This window comes from Falco peregrinus, chromosome 2 (genome assembly GCF_023634155.1).
Source record: "Falco peregrinus isolate bFalPer1 chromosome 2, bFalPer1.pri, whole genome shotgun sequence".
Taxonomy (NCBI): Eukaryota; Metazoa; Chordata; class Aves; order Falconiformes; family Falconidae; genus Falco; species Falco peregrinus.
The window spans coordinates 24,219,457-24,235,875 of record NC_073722.1 but is presented as its reverse complement, the minus strand read 5'-3'; the positions used below and the strand labels follow the sequence as shown (position 1 = coordinate 24,235,875).

At 45.1% G+C, this 16,419-nt stretch overlaps 1 protein-coding gene across 4 annotated transcripts; it reads right to left on the bottom strand.

Moving 5' to 3' along the window:
• Nucleotides 1-662: 662 nt before the first annotated feature.
• NUP54 (nucleoporin 54) lies at nucleotides 663-16,029 on the bottom strand. 4 transcript variants are annotated; one of them, XM_055794394.1, is made up of 13 exons: nucleotides 15,882-16,011; nucleotides 13,404-13,565; nucleotides 10,980-11,063; nucleotides 10,716-10,850; nucleotides 9,899-10,128; nucleotides 6,955-7,142; nucleotides 5,878-6,074; nucleotides 4,079-4,133; nucleotides 3,400-3,493; nucleotides 2,798-2,905; nucleotides 2,291-2,410; nucleotides 1,836-1,946; nucleotides 663-1,500 (listed from the first exon to the last, which is right to left on the bottom strand). In XM_055794394.1, the coding sequence occupies exons 1-13, from the start codon at nucleotides 15,931-15,933 to the stop codon at nucleotides 1,372-1,374; spliced, it is 1,665 nt and encodes a 554-aa protein (XP_055650369.1). In that variant the 5' UTR covers nucleotides 15,934-16,011; the 3' UTR covers nucleotides 663-1,371. The 4 variants fall into 4 exon arrangements, 3 of the variants coding, with proteins under 3 accessions (XP_055650369.1, XP_055650367.1, XP_055650368.1); XM_055794392.1 differs by lacking the exon at nucleotides 13,404-13,565 and having other exon boundaries at nucleotides 15,882-16,029; XM_055794393.1 differs by lacking the exon at nucleotides 13,404-13,565 and having other exon boundaries at nucleotides 10,989-11,063; nucleotides 15,882-16,029.
• Between the last annotated feature and the right edge of the window lie 390 nt (nucleotides 16,030-16,419).

Sequence of the window (16,419 nt, the reverse complement as noted above, 5' to 3'; positions counted from 1 at the left end):
AAAAAATTCTAGCTTCAATTGATTTGTCAGAAGAGCCCCTCTGCTAGAGACTGTATCGCACATTTGAGATACCTTATTACTTGGCACTACGCTTCCAAAAATTGATCCTTTTCCCCCTTTATGAGAGTTCCACATATGCTTTTTTTCAACTGTAATGGAGGAATCATGCTTCCAAAACTACTCTCTCAAATGCACAATACAGGCTCCAGCATGCTGCGGTTGCATTTCTATTTTTCTATCTTCCAAATTTTATGATCAGAAATATTTTTTATTTTTTTTGTGGCTAATGAACAAAATGATTCTGCCTCTATTGTGTTTGAGTTGTTTCTGCTGTACAACCTCCTACTGCAGCAAATTTTTCTTCCAGTCATTTTCAGTGACTTTTGTAATGAGGAAAAAAGGCAAATTGGGGTGGGGAAATGTTTCTCCACATAGCACCTACCAGCTCTGCAGTACTTGGTACCAGGTAGGATCAAAGGGACATGACCTTGTGTTTTAGTTTGGGGACCGAGGCTGCCACGCGGCTCTGGGGCATTGGTTGTCATAGCCCATTCCCTGCCTGCAGTGCCTGGAGGAGAGTGAAGTGCAGACCCTGGAGTTGTTAGCAGCTTCACTGCTTTGCTGATACAACTGAGAAAGAAAGAGCCAACACCATGCACAAGTTATTACAAAGTCAGACTGAATTTATTACTTTCCGGCAATTAAAAAAAGGCAGAAGACAATGGTCTAGGCATTCTGTTGTTACTTATAAGGGGCAGCAAAGCTTTCTATAATTCACATACATAAAGTGGTAAAAACCTTTAGATCCTTGCAGTCCAAAGGAAGGACAGAAACTGGAAACAGAAACTTCCCAGCAGCTTGCGCCAGTAAACTACTGATGTTGCAAAGACTGACATAGTTACAGCAACATACATATCTGCAACGATTTAAGTTAGCTGTTTACATAATAATGTTGCTTGATTGTTTTGACAAAAACATGGAAGCAGGCTAAGCTTTCCACAAACCAAGTCACAAGTGGAACAGTTCCCTCGGCACTGCATTTCTAGGACAATGCTGTCGTAAAAAAAGGAAGGGAAAAAAAAAGAAAAAAATGTACAATAGTACATATAGTTTTATAGTAAACCAGTATCTGAACAGATTCAGTTTTCCTTCTTTTATTAAAGCATATACAGCTTTATAAAATATAATATAAACCTTCCAAAGGTCAAGTTCAAAAGCTTAGAAGAGGCTTTGCTAATTCTAAAGATAACAGCCAAAATACCATTGCTCCTAGAAGATACTTGTTTTATTTTACCTCAACAGTTTTAGCCTTGGAAGGTGAACCATGAACTCAAGTGACATGTTCTGTGTGAGCCCAGAGCATTCACCACGTCAACTGAAGACTCCTCCTCTGATGGGAATGCTCTCATTCAGCCCATGTTCTATAAGTTTGATGTCCTCCAAGTCATCTTTTATAATGCTAATTAGGTGACTCAGACCTTCTTGCTGCTGCTTCAGATGCTGTAGATGGATAGTTTAAAAACTGGCATGAGCATAGGTCGCTTGACAGATTTTAAGTAACATCTCTTACAAGTGCCACGGCTGGTGGCCTTGGCACATTGAAAAGCCAGGCATAATGTCTTTGGAAGATGGAAAACCAGCATTTTCTGCACTTGTAGCATAAACTGCATAGAGTGGTTTTGTACAACACTGAGGCATGGTCACTGAGAACAACAAAAACTACTTCGGCATCAATTACAAAAACATGACATTCTACATACATCTCCCAGCAAGCATAGCTGGCTTTAATTTTGAAGTTCAAAGAGTATCCCAGGATTCTACCCAGTAATACTTACTTGCTTGATTTCCCTTAAGAGGTCTGCATCTATGTAATAGCGCTCTTCCGCCCGCACCGCTCCGAAGTGGTTTTGCATCCTGATTTGGGACATGAGCTCATTCAGTCTGCCCTGGGAAGAGAAACAGGCTTAAATCAAATGTAACTCATTTACATCTGTCAGAGCTCCAGCATGTAACACTCCTCAAGTCACCAGGGCAGGAAGCACTGCCATTCTTTCCATTTTTTATTTTTTTTCAATGACATGCAAAGGGCAAGAAACTCCAATATTTCGAAGAACTCAAAAATACTTAAATACCTATCAGTCATGCAGCAAACAGCATGATGCTACAGCCTAGTAACACCGCTGGACTTCTGAAAGCTTTTCACAATAAATACATATGCACAGTTTAGAAAACTTACGTTCTTTTGCGAGGAAGAAACAGAGTTGTTGGCAAAGTTCTATTAACAACTCACCTTGAACTGTGTAGGTGCATTAAGTTCACACTGAATTGTATCTAACTGTACACGAAGCTGCTCTTCATCTGCTTGAATGGCATAACCGCTCTTCCTTTGGATCTCCTGCTTTATCAACACCTACAAAAGAAGCCTTTGAGGTTCGTTAGAGAAGACTTTGCCCATCTCTTTCCTCACTAGCCCATCCATATGTCTTTTTGCCCTTCCTCCAGCATGTCTCTCATCAGATTTGTTCTGTCATTTAGTCTGCTGCTCCAAGACCTTAAGGCACTCCCATGGCTTCTGAGTAAGTGAGAGAGAAGGTTCCCAAAATGGTAGGACATGCTGCACACCTGAAGCTTTCTCTGCCAGCTCTGCCTGTTACTAATACCATTTAAATAAACTTCTAATTTAATTTTCAACACTGGCCACACAAGATCACATGGGTCATCCTAACCCCTCCTCCTCAGTTTGTCTTCTGGCACAAGGCTGTGCATCAGAACGAGTTATTTACACTATCCGTGTTACCTGTAATGTTCTGTGAGAAAGCGCCATCAGTTTCCTTTTGTACTGTGCAATTTTTGCCATAGTTGTCGTTTGGTTCTTCTGTAGCTCGCTGATATCTTCTGATATGATCTGCAGAGGAGATGGAGTCAGTTGGAAGTCGCAAGAGTTTCTGATAACAGAAAACATTAGTCCTGATGGTTTCAAAACAACACTCGGTCCAGCAACTTAGCATCCTCACCAAAGATGCTTTCAGAAAGCTTTTTGCTAGACCTCTACTGTTCTGGTTTCTATTTATTTTCACATGCAACTGGGATTTTCAGAAGGCATCAGAAAACTGGGTGCCCAAATTAGCATCCACGCCACTGCGACTTAATTCAGCTGGTTTGACTTGGCCTGTAACAACACAGCAAGCTGGAACCCGAAAAAAACCAAAGCTAAACCACACTGCTCAGTTTCTCCTCAAATGATATAATTACGGAATATATTAAGAAATAGTGATAAGGAGTCACAGGCCCATGCACATGGTTCCAGTTTTCAACACACAGGAGGCAAGGGGGGAGGCTCATTTAATAGCACATCCATCATCAACAGCAAGCAGTCATGACAGAGATGAGACACCTTACATCTAATCGAGTTTGATGCTGTTTGGTCATCTGATCTTGGACCTTCAATCTTCTTAACAGTTCCTTGAAACCCACCATTGGCACAGGAATAAGCCTACAAGAATACAAATATTTCTTACAACGCATTTTTATATTAGACAGGTGGTAGGGATTAATAATTATGAATATAATCTTATATAAAGTTACGGATAATCTTGGCCTATTATAAATTAAGGTAACACATAAACATATCTTGTTTTTCTAAGCTCTAGAGTCCTCGCTATTCCTAACAACCCGGGGTTTTTTGTTTGTTTGTTTTTTCCACAAAAAAAAATCAGCCTAAGTGATCTGTAGCCACTGGAGGGTACAAGGGTAAATTGCTTCCACTTGCAGGAATAAAGAGAAACAACCACAACAGCTGCAAAAAGTCACAAAAGCTGGTCCCCATGATGGAGTACACCACAACTCCAAGTAATGCAAGAAAGTAAAGCTCTTGATCCTGACAACCCTTAAGTGCCTAAATGGGTAAAGGGATTAGACAAGCATTCCTAGTAATCCTCACTGCTTCAAATGAGATCAGCACTTGACAAAGTTATTCTCTAATAAGTTTCTTACAAGTTACCTGAAGGGTATTACACAATATTGTATATTTCTCCCCTTTCCAGTTCTTTATGTAATACTTGGACACTGTTAGACTTACTTGTCAGGATCAGGATTATCGACTTTAGCTTGTTCCCATATAATAGGATCAACACCTTAAAAAAAACCAAAACAAAACAGTGAGTTTCTAGTATGCCTAGATCTGAATCAAGATCACATCTCACAACTGTTAAGCAGGAAAAATACTAGGAAATACACAGAACTTATGAACTATGCTAACCTGAATGACTGTTATTCAAATTAAGGTTAATTAAACACAGGTAGTTCTTAAAAGTCTTGTTCCTGGACTATGGCACAGTAAGTTCAGTCCAAAAGGCTGTCATGCACTTCTGCTGGTTTGGAAGCATGGGAAAGGAACAACCCACTGGTGATCAAATTTGACAATCCACTCTTCAAGGCGAAGAATTCCTACTGTTGCCACTGTCTGCTACACTCGCATCATCTCTCCTCTTCAGGTTGCTTATTGTATAAAAAAAACCCGTAAAAAGTCAATAATTAAGTGATCAAAGCACCAAACCAAAGTTGGTACAAAAGTCAGCAAAATAATCCCAGTAGACATTATTATCCTTCCTAACAAGATTTGTCTAAGGATTTCATCTGTTGACAGAACAGTTGCTTGTTTTGCTGTGAACTGCTTCATCAGGTAATGACATAAAATTAAAGCAGTCTAATTGTACACGTACATCAGCTTCATGCAAGTTGTTATACTCTCCAAACCTTACTGCAAATCTTAAATGCACATACCTACGTCTTAAATGCACATACCTACGTCTGCGAGGAAAGAATGGGAAGCAATCGACTTTCTGACCAGAGACACACATGTCAAAAAGAAAAAAGTGCTGGTAATTTGACATTTCAGGCCAGCTTAAAAAGGAGACCAGGACAGTCAGCTACCACAACGTTCTTCGCTGCCCAACAACTCCAGGTCATTCCTCATAACAGCTATTGTCTTCATACCAAAACTCATCTCGGGGTGTGACTGCTGCTCTAGCGCTCAGCGCTGACACCTCTTCTTGCACACCCGACCGCTAGGTTAGCCAGCCTGCAAGCTCAGTTGCCTTCTCAGTCACGGACTAACAAGCTGCACCCAACCATCGTTACACAGGCCTTGCAATACACCTCCAGTACTAGAGCAAGCCAACTTGCTCGTGCACAGAGCAACTACTTCTCCCCAGTGCTGCGGCGGCTGGAAAACACCGCTGCTTGCCTCTGACTTTTCTGCAACAGCAGGCTGAGTTCTTTTTGCAATCCAGATACTGTAACTTCTGCTGTGTCTTTAAATGGTCGTCTTGAAATGTGCTACATACTGTCTGCTGGAAACCACAGGCTGCTTTCCCTGACCCACTGCAGGATGTTCACTGCAAGTACTGCGTGGGATACTGTACGGACACAGAGAATAAGCTACCATTATCCTACGAAATGGAATGAACAGCACTTAACTACTCTGAAACAAAGCTGTATACGTACTGCCTGCGGCCACATAGGCTAAGCGACCCCTCTGAAAACTAGGAAGTGAGTATAGGACATGATTATTCTGATATTTCACTTTTTTTTTTAAATTGGGCCAGTTGAAGTGATTGATGATGGCCAAATTATATAGTTTAGTGTTGTCTGTCATATTACTGATAAATCATAACTGTCTTGGTAGACTACACTGCACTTCAGTGGGAAAGCCGGCTGTAATTACATCACTACGTCAGCCTATCAGAGTGCCTTGGGAACTCCTGTAGTTTTAAAAGGTGTCTTCCAGTGGGCTGACACCCACTTTTTTCCCCCTGCCACCCAAAAAAGCCCCAGCAAAGGCCCAACTGTGCCCCTGCGCAGCCCCAGCCCACGTACCAGCAGGAGGGTTCTGCAGGAGCTGTTTGACCTGTGCCGGGGAAAGCTCTGTCCTGGCCATGGAGAGGCTGACCCCCAGCTGCTGCAGGGACGATTTGATGTTGGCTTGTTCAAAGTGGGTGTAGAGGGTCGTTGCAGGAACTCTCCTCGAAGTGCCGTTGGGCGAGCGCTCCACAACGTAAATGATCACTTCTGTCCTGAGCAAGACAAGATGCTTATTGTCAGAAAAAGGTCAGCAAGGGTATAGAAACTAAACACAATAAAGAACAACCTTAAATCAAAGTTACTGCCTGTCCCAACTGACTGTTCAGTTCCTTTAGCTAACAGAGTTGTAAGTACCAGTAAAGGCAGGGTTTAACACAACAAGGCAGAAAGGGAAAAGCTGTAAACAGCCTACAAAACTACGTTCTCCACACCCCACCCCCAGTTTTAACAACCATATTATACGGTGATACTAGTACCACATTAAGAATAACCTAAAACCTTGGGCTTTAAAACAGAATGAAAAAACTGCGGGAAAGAAAGAAGCAGAATGTCAGCGTGCTGAAGTACTTCAGGCAGACTAGCCTGAGGCCCCCAGAAAAGTCAAAGCAGACAGCACACTGACATAACACACCGAGAACGAGCCAGCTCAACTAGCCGTGGGAGAGCCTTCCCACCGAAACAAACGTCTGAAATGGGACACTGCAAAGACACTGTTACCATACACCCCAGCGCTCTTCCACTTTATGCATGACCAAGTGAGGAATACCTCATTGCTCCTAAAATATGAAGTATGTATCCCACCCTCATGGCTAACTTCCTCATCTCCAATTTTTGCAGCTAAGCAGGGTCTGGAGAAGCCCATTTCCTGACCTGAGCTGAGGTCCTCAGCTGTGCACTCCACCAAAAGCAAGGAATATACACAGGAAAGATACGGGACTTAACGCCTTAAGAAAAAGCAACAGGAAGGAACAAGACACGAAATCAAACTCGGGAGGAACAGATCTAAAATCAAGGAGAAAGGGAGACAAGAGTAGAGCAAGCGCCAACATGCAATACCAGATAGAAAGGCAAAACCGCATAAAGTTCACATACTGGTCATCCGGCATCGTTTTAACACCTTCTACGTTGACAGTGAGGGTCTGGTTTCCTCCCAGAATTTTGTGTAGCGATTCTACAAGCTGCTGCTGCTGGCTTCGAATATCTATTTCTTTTCTGTTAAAGACCAAGACCACGAGGCCATCTTCATCTTTGTTGTTGGGCATTAAACTGTAACCCACAGCCTGCAAATGAACAAACAAAACCCGGGGATCTATCACTTAGCAAAAGCATATCTATGTGGCCTGAAGGGGAGGGGCTAATCCCCTCCATTTTTAGAGCAACGGGTTCAACATTAAGTTACAACATAGTCTGAGATGCAGACACATAAAATCAGTCCCCCTTTAAAAATATTCTCTCAAAAGGCCACCAGTACAGTAGCTTTTGAAACAGTTCAGACTTTTACAAAAGGTTCGTTAAGTATCCATTCCCCATCTCAAACCAAGAAAAGCTATGGACTGGGAGATGCTGACTCAGTAGGGGATTTATGCTGCTTCGGAGCTGATATCCATCGGGAACACTGTACAAAGTCACACTGTTCCTAAGTTGCAAAAGGAACCAGAGGACCAGACATAAATACAGAAAAATTACCAGAGTTCCAGAAAAGTTTTACAACATTATTTCCAGGTGTCTGAATGAAAAGTTACCGACAGAACCTAACTGAAAGATAAGCCAACCATAAATCTTTATGGATTTCTTAGCATTTTCCTACTGTAGATCTGGACGGTTTTCTTGGAAGTACAAGTCAAAACATGGGACATGGAGTATTTCTACTAGCTAAGACAGGCATCAGGTGAGGTTCTCACACAAGAATTCAGGACAGCCAATTTCCCTCCTGTTATCAAGGGTCACGGATTTTCTTGTACGATTGCTTATAAAGTTTAATGTTATCTTTATCCTTGCTGTGATAAAGCTATAGTAAGTTCAAGATGTTTAATTCAACATCATGATCTAATACAGGAACAAACCCTGCCAGCTCCGGTGTAAACTCCGTGTGACTTGCAAGAAAGATCTAAACGGTTAACTCATTATAAGCAAAAGCAGAGCGGCTGTTTTCATCTCATCTTGCCTATGAACTGTCAGTGGACGTATCCCTGGCGAAACGGCTGGCCAGCAGGTGCTTTTTAAGGCATGTGGGTGGGTGGGTGACCTGTACCTTTTCCCTTGTGTAAGTACAGCTGAAGAAAGAAACGGGCTGGGGATGTGCCCAAGAGCCTGGTCTTTGTCAGCAGAGAGTAATTCCCTGCCATGGTGAGCCTCGCAGAATCGGCCTCCTTCCGTTGGGCCGTCCTGCCAGGGAGCACAACGGTGACAGCTGAGGAAGAATCTGGGTTTAAGCACACGCCTTTCATCGTTGTGAAAGGCCCATACTGTGGGGAAACACCGGCCAGCACACGGAAGACTAAATCTCATTATGTGCAAACTGGTAGTAAGACCACACATACGTGACTCCTCTGCTATTTGTTTAAAAAAAAAAAATCTATCTTTCACATTTTATACAATTAAGCATTTTCAAACCGTAACAGATTTTTTTACTTTGTTGTGGTCCTTCAAATGACTGCCTGCATCACACACCTCAGAGGCACACTCTTCTTAGTCAAGAGCTGCATGCTTCTCGTTTGTTCTAGAGCTGGAGCTGCATACAAGTGGATTCCTTGAACCCCTGTGACACCCTTCGAGTAATGCTTCACTCTTATCGGGTATCTGATGCTTACAGAGGCGATAAACCCAACTACCACATGACGCTTCGCTCTGATACCTGTGCTACCAACTTGTCTGCTATTTTTCTTAGGCATATGCCATTGCCAGCACACATGGAACTTTTCAGTCCTTCACTTAAGGTACGGGAATTCATAATGGCATTAGTAATGCTCAAGCCATAGGGCCAAAAGTAAACCTAGTATGTGGCACTGTGTAACTTGAAAGAAAAACTGAAACTCTTCAAAATAACCAATTTTGCATCACACAACTTATACTTCGCAATTTTTCAAAGCCCAGAAAACTCTAAAGCCCTTTCAGGCAACAACTTAGAAGCAAGTAAGCCTGCAGGTGCTTTACCAATTAAATATTCAAGGTAACACCTAAAAAAGGTAATACAACGGAAGCCAAACATTTGCTATGCAGGCACTCGTTTTCTGCAAATATTTTATAAAAGTGTCATGATACACACAATCAAAACTAGTCTTATTTAAATATTAACCTACATTCAGGTTAGAAAGCTTGCACTTCAAAGAATCAGCTCGGGAAAGGAGGGTATGGCCGTGCCTGACCCAAATCCACTGACAAGTCTGAAGCTTAGCAAGAAAGTCAGCGGGCAAGAGATCTGCAGTGCCTGAAGACCTACATGTTCTTTGTTGACAGGAGAAGCAAGATCTGGAACTGCTGATGATATCAGACAAGGAACGGAGTCAGCTTTAGCACTGGCAAGGATAAAGGCAGAAGAAATCCAAAGGCTGGTGTATTTAAGCCGGCATGCATGGGCCAGGTTCACGGAGGGTTTTTCTAATGTAGACAAAGCAACAAAGTCCCTGAAGTTCTTACCCACACGTTAAAGAGTTTCTTTCAGATGTGAAGGGTACTTGAAACAGTTTTTGTAATATTGTAACCTAAACAAATGCACATGAAAATTCATTTCCAGAGATCTGGCTCAAACTAGACACACACACTAATCTGAATGCTGTCATAGAAGAACATTAGTTTCAGAATCCACATACGTACTCGTTATCTAGTACCTCAACACCACCCGGATTTCCAGCATCTATAAACCTTCAAACCTTTTAATGAGCACGTAACAGAATCGTGTACATTACCTGGAAAAATACCGTTGCAGAATACTCTTAACAGTAACAAAATCTGATGTGAACACTCCTAAGACAGCAGACACTCAGCAAGCAGAGTAACTGCTTCAGAGCTGTTTGTGGGCAGATGAACAATTCCATACCTTAAACCGGCAAAAGGGGTTTTCCTGCGTGAACTCCACCGGAGCAATGTTATTGTTGAAGTACCCTTTGCCTGTTCCCCAGAAGGCCTGAAGCTGGTTCCATTTTGCCAAAATAGCATCTCTCTCATCTCCCAAGAGTGTTGGAGCCGAGAGGGCGCTGGCTGTATTGATGAGCTGGTTCGACTGGGCAGGTGTCTGAGCAGGCTGGCTGAACAAGCCGCCTCCTAATGCTGTGTTGGATGAAGAAAAACAAATTAACTCCTTTACCCATGACAGACTTGCTTGCTAACACGGACCATCTGCCTATCATTGGCATCACTTCTTTTCACATTTTGAGAAGCGAACAAATGCACAGAATAAATAAATAAATAAATCCAAACCAGATAACCTTTTTAAAGTGTCTTTTTACACCCAATCTTCATCGGCAACAGAAGTTCCCGAATGCTGAGTTAGAAGATAAATGGTCATTATCCAACTCACTTAAACTCAACACCGTTTTCCTCCCCTTTCTAGTAATGCCATGACTGCCAACATCAATGCTATAACTACTCTTCCCACCACTGCCAAACCAAAGGGGTAAATGTTGTCAGAAACTCACGGGTGAAGCTCAGAAACTTGCTCGAGCTCTAGTTTAAGAAAAAGTTGAGGGCTGCAAATTGAGGCATTTCAAAAGCCACATTTCTGAGAAGGTTCCATCAATCCAGAGGTTAACTGTAACAGCCCCCTTTTATAATACATTTCCGTCTCACTACGTATGCGCCTGTTGCATTCATGTTTTTGTTGCTAAGGGAGTAAGTCAACAGAAGGCCATACTTACTGGTCTGCTGCTGCTGGGTACCGAAGCTTCCAAAGCCTAGCCCAGTTCCCAAACCACTACCCAAGCCAGTTCCAGTTCCTGTGCCAAAACTAGTACCAAATCCAAAGCCTTTGTTCTGGGTAGCACCAAAGAGTCCTGGGGAAATAAGCAAATAATTATTGAGAAAAAGAGAACAGTACCTGTGCAATCCAAAACATTACTGTGAAGGGCTGATGCCCCAAGGTTCATTCTAAAGCAAACACTTTCAGGCTTGTACTCTCTTACCGCTGGTACCTGTATTGGTGGGAGCCGAAAAACTAAACGTTGGTCCCGCAGTGGTGGCAGTTGTCCCGAATCCTCCAAACGCACCTAACAAACAAAGTTTGCAAGTCAGGCAGGCAGCACGCTGTGAGCGGCAGCTGTGCATAACACAACAATAAACTGCACGCTTCAAGGGGTGTTATGAGAAGAGATGTTGACGGATGGATGTATTATGTTACAAGCATGTAGTTCACATTGATCATGGGTGTCGAGTTCACTGTCCAAGGAAATGGGGGAGGAAACATGAATCAGAAAGCAAATAAATCTCTGGTGTGTCAGGAAAGCAAAGAGAAAAGCAGCAGTTAAGTCCTGTTCCTTTACCAGCAGGATGTGCTTTCCTTAGTGACAGACACAACTAATAATATTATTACTTAGATTAATTCTTGGGAATACTTCTAGGCCATGTTGTTGCTAGGTGTTTAATGAACGATCTGATGTTTTGTGAGCTTTTTAAACATTCCTAACCTCTTCAGAACAAAACCAGAAACAAATCAAGTGAAGCCTGAGGCCAGGGTGCAGACAATTGCTGTGTTTGCGTGGGAATGCTGTCACAGCAACAATTTCTTTCTACACACAGGTAAAATTCTACAAGGTCTTTTTTTTTTTTTTTTTTTTTTTTTAAGCCTAGTTCCTTATCATCCTTCCCGTTACATCTCATATTGAGGTTCAACCACTATCAGAGGAAGACAGATGCAAAAGCAATCAGCCTTCCAAAGGTTTTCAGGACAACTAGTCACTGGCTAGCTGGAGAAGACCTAAGTGAGGGCCTGCACTCCGCGGTACCAGAGAAAGCCCCAAGAGATCCCTGTTCCCATTTGCCCCCTTAGAAGAGACACCCAACTCAGGGTGGCTGTGCCAAGACAAGTACTGCTGGCCCCAACATCAAGCTGTCAGGTGCTGGGTGCCACCACCCCATCTTTTTGCTATGGTGGTGACAACGGACCATTGGCCCAAGGTGCAGCCTGGGAACTTCTGATTAGCCCTGGAAAACCAAGCTGTCTGTGTTTCAAGCCATTTTTACACTGTATTCAAGTGAAGAAAGACAGTCTTGATACATAGGATTTGTCAAAAAGATGCTGCCACTGCTAACACACCCCCACCCCCCAAAATGTCTCTTTAGACCTACTACACTTACCATCCTCTTGTGTCCATACAAAATAAAAAGGTTAAACCATAGCTGACATGCAATCACATTTTATTTTCATTCAGCAAACATCTTAATGCAAGGGGATAGAAGAAGTTGTTCCCTGTAACGTTCAAGTTTTGGTCCTACCAGCAAGTGAGAAACCCTAGGGGAGTACCATCAGATGACACACTTTTTAGGCAGCTTGGTACTCACAGCAAATTTAATCATCCTTCCATCAAAAAGGATCTGAGAGTGCAAATTGCTGAATAAAATCAAGCATCCAAATTCTCTCATGGAGTAGTTCCAATTCAGCTAAAGAAATACAGCCCAGTAGTGTTCATACCAAATAAAACCAGAATCAGGTACCTCAAGTGCACAAAACAGGGAAGAGTACGCTAACACAGGGAGCGATGACACTGTGGAATGAATAGAATTCCTATACGAGCAGCGGCAAAAGACCCCAACTGGCTAATTCTACATGAGCAACAGCATTAGAAATCCATGCAGTTCTGCATTTTTATACGAAATGGAAAAGATTTAACTCGAATTGTATCAGCTGATGGCTCAGAACTGATGGATCCACATGGGGCCATGAACTTAAGGCAATACCCAGCACAGACATCATGCCCAAGAGCCTCCCAGAAGCGCAGAGAGTCTCTTAGCGAGCACTGGGACACGTGCTATCTCAGGGTGCCGCACAGCGTTTAGGAAACTGAGATCACAGTGAGGGCTGCTCATTTCGTGCTGATCGTATAAAATTTGTTTCTCCACAGAAACTGTTGAGGTGTAGTGCATTCATGACAGCCAACAGAAGGCCAATGAGGAGACACAGGGGAAGATGAAAAACATGACTGCAGTAGTCCAAGAATCTCATGTCGGAAAATGTGGCGTTAGGGGCCAGCTCGGCAATTGTGTGTCATTACCTGGATCCAAACAGAGAATCGATGTTGCCGTTTGCTGGGTAATCAAGGCTCAATTTTGGACTGGGTCAGGCTGGTAGGTTACCGCAATTCATTTCCATTTCAGAGACTGAGTATTTGGTACATGGTTATATTTCATTAATAGCTATTTCTGGAGAATTTAGTAGGCAAAGCCCCCTACAAGCCTATGGCTCTCAAACCCATTCCACCTTCAGAGCTTTCACCTCCAGCCTTCACTGGATACGAAGGTTAGTACTAAACACAGATTAGCAGTTCAGAATGTAATTCTTGGACCCCTGCTATTAACATTTATTACAGAACAAGTATTTATGCATTATCTACCTGCACTTGCCAGACTGTTACCAAAATTGAATGGTGGAGTTGAGGTAGTGGAAACACCGAAATTCCCAATATTAAAATTCACTGCAGGATTAGCAGTTAATCCGAAACCCCCAAAATTAAACCCACTGGCAGTGGAGTTTGTAGTTTCAAGCCCACCAAATCCTGACAAGCGGGAAGCAGAAAAAGAGCAAGGTAACATTAGTTCTGAGTAAAAGGTAGGTTCAGGAAAGAAAAGTGAACATATTTTTCCATCACCACGGACAAGACAAACACAGTTAAAAGCAAGAGTAAGATATTAACTGGCATTAAACATTATTTATTGAACACAAGGAGAACAGTCAAAAGCTTTCTGTTTAACCCACTCTCCCTACATCACTGCTGTAAGCATGTTATTTTTCAGCTATACTGCATATGATACAGCTAATGTTTTTCCCGTTTTATTTCAAAGCTATACATGAAAATATCCAAGTGATTCAACATTCCCCTTAAGAGTGAGCTTGAACCCCCCAAGACTGCTCGATACAGCTGCATCTGTGCTAGCGTCACGGACAGTAGCATAATTATTTCATAAGCTATCAGGAAGGCAAGAATAACCTATCCTCATGCTAACAGCATACCCACATATGAACAGCAACAGCAGAATAATCACAAAATACAACTCCAGCAGCTGAGGCACGACACCTGTCAAATACTCCTACGTGGACTTATTCAAGTTATATTTGCAAAAATCTGTCCACTCCAGCGCTTGCTGGTGACTTACCTGATGCATCCAGGTTTTTCAGCACTAAGAAAAATGCTAACACAGCAGCTCCCCGATTCCCTCCCCTGGAGTAGCTGCGAACAGGTTCACACCAGACAGACGAGAAGTCCTGTGGTGTGATCCCCGAATTCCTTCTAACGAGCACAACAGACCTTGTAACAGTGCACAAGCAGCGCAAGATTATCTTTAAGATGGGGCCAGAAAGTCTGCATCTAAATCAGCCAAGTCAGAGCTGAAGATCACATAGTATAGCCCAGGCTAACTGCAGCGAAGATGAGCCCTGTCGAAGAGCATGTACTCTTAAGAGGCAACAAAGAATTATTTTACTAAGTGAGAGTAAGGAACGCTCTGGCTTACATTTCACCTAGACTGCCTGTCTTGCAGCAAACAAGTAAGAAGGAAAAAGCCTTTCTTCCTTTACAAGTTAAACATGTTTACATTGCTCAAAACTTAACTTCCAAGACCACCGCATCCAAACAGGAACACTGCTGCGATCAGAAGTGATGACCCAAGTGACCTGGCAGCATTAACCATGCACCACTGTGCACCACCACATCACAAGCACCCTAAGAGCAACACACACTTTTCTTTTGGCAGGACCAAGCCCTGGACACCTCACTGCCATGGACCCATCACCACTACAGAGGAGTTGATCGTGCAGGAGAAAGAAAGCAAACAGAGAAATCCCAGCTGGTACAGTGGGGACAGTGTCCGACGGCAGAGAAGCGGGAGAAAACACCTGGGGAGCTCGCGTCTCACCGGCTTCACCGAGAGGTGAGAGGAGATGGCTGCACACCAGCATGGGTTTATGGAAGGCAGGTCCTGCCTGATGAACCCGATCTCCTTCTGTGACAAGATGATGAGGGAAAGGCTGTGCATGTTGCGTATGTGAACCTTAGTAAAGCCCCGACACTGTGTCCCACAGCATTGCCCTGGAGAAACGGGCTGCTCATGGCTTGGATGGGTGTGCTCTGTGCTGGGTGAAAAGCTGCCTGGATGGCTGAGCCCAAGGACTGGTAGGGAACGGAGTTATGTCCAGCTGGTGACCGGTCACAGGTGGTGTTCCCCAGGGCTCAGGATCAGGGCCAGCGCTGACAACTCTATCAACAATCTGGATGAGTGGATCGAGTGCACCCTCACGTCAGTTTGCAGGCAACACCAAACCGGGGGGGAGTGTTGATGTGCTGGGGGGCAGGGGGCTCTGCTGAGGGCTCTGGCCAGGCCGGGCTGATGGGCCGAAGCCAGCTGTATGTGGTTCAACAGGGCTCCGTGCTGGGAGCGCTGCGCTCGCGGCACCGCAGCCCCACGCCGCGCTGCGGGCCGGGGAGCTGCCCGGCGGGACGGGACCGGGGGCGCGGCTGATGCCGGCTGGGCGTGAGCCAGCGGCGTGCCCGGGTGGCCGGCAGCGGCCTGGCTTGTGCCAGAGCCAGCGTGGCCAGCAGGGCCGGGACAGGGACCGTGCCCTGTGCTCGGCACCGGGGGCTGCACCTCGCACCCTGCGCTCGGCCCCTCGCTGCACGGGGGACACTGAGGGGCTGCAGCGTGCCCAGACTGCCGCTGCCAAAGCCCCGCCGAGCGCAGCCCCGAGCCCGGGGGGCCGGTCCCCGCCGCCGCCGAGGAGCCGCGCCTCACGAGCGGGGCGGCGGGCAGCGAGCCCGGGCCGCGGCGGGTGGAAAAGGCGGCTCGTTCCCCCCCGCCCGGGACCCCCCCACGCTCACCGGTCGGATTGGTGGCCCCGGCGCCCGCCGTCGCCCCGAAGTTGAAGGCCATGAGCTGCTCGGTGGGGGCCGCGGCAGGCGCGTGCAGCCCCGGCGGGTCCGGCCGGAAACAGACCGGGGCCGCTTCCGGGCGCTGCCGCCAACTACTTCCGGGTGGCGCACGCGCAGTGACGCTCGGCCGCCACCGCAGCGGGCTGTACCACTGCGAGCTGGGGGGGGTGCGGGAGGGGCCGGCCAGCAGCGAGTGCCCCCCCGCGGGGGGACAGTTCAAAAAGGGCTGAGAGGCCTCAGCAGGTTTCCTCTTGAGCCGGGAGAAGCGAATGCCCTGCTTTGCCTTAGTAGGGGTGTAAGAAAGCTTGTGGGGGAAAAGTATTGTCAGAAATGGGAAGGAGGCACGGCAGCGGCTCGGTGAGGAAAGCGTGAAGGGGCATGTTGGAGAAATACTGCCAGTGCTTCCGCAGGCCAAAAAGGCTTCAGGAGGCCAAAAAACCTTCAGGCCGCCAAAAAACCTTCCCCAAAAGCTTTAGGAGGCCAGAAG

Bases quoted from the DNA above. Each gene is read 5' to 3' on its own strand.
- NUP54 (XM_055794394.1), bottom strand. From the start codon at position 15,933: ATGGCCTTCAACTTCGGGGCGACGGCGGGCGCCGGGGCCACCAATCCG. The intron at 6,075-6,954 runs GTATGTGAACTT...TGTCTTGCTCAG, and splicing joins AAAACGATGCCGGATGACCA to GACAGAAGTGATCATTTACG. The intron at 2,411-2,797 runs GTAACACGGATA...CTTCTTTTGTAG, and splicing joins TTTCTCACAGAACATTACAG to GTGTTGATAAAGCAGGAGAT.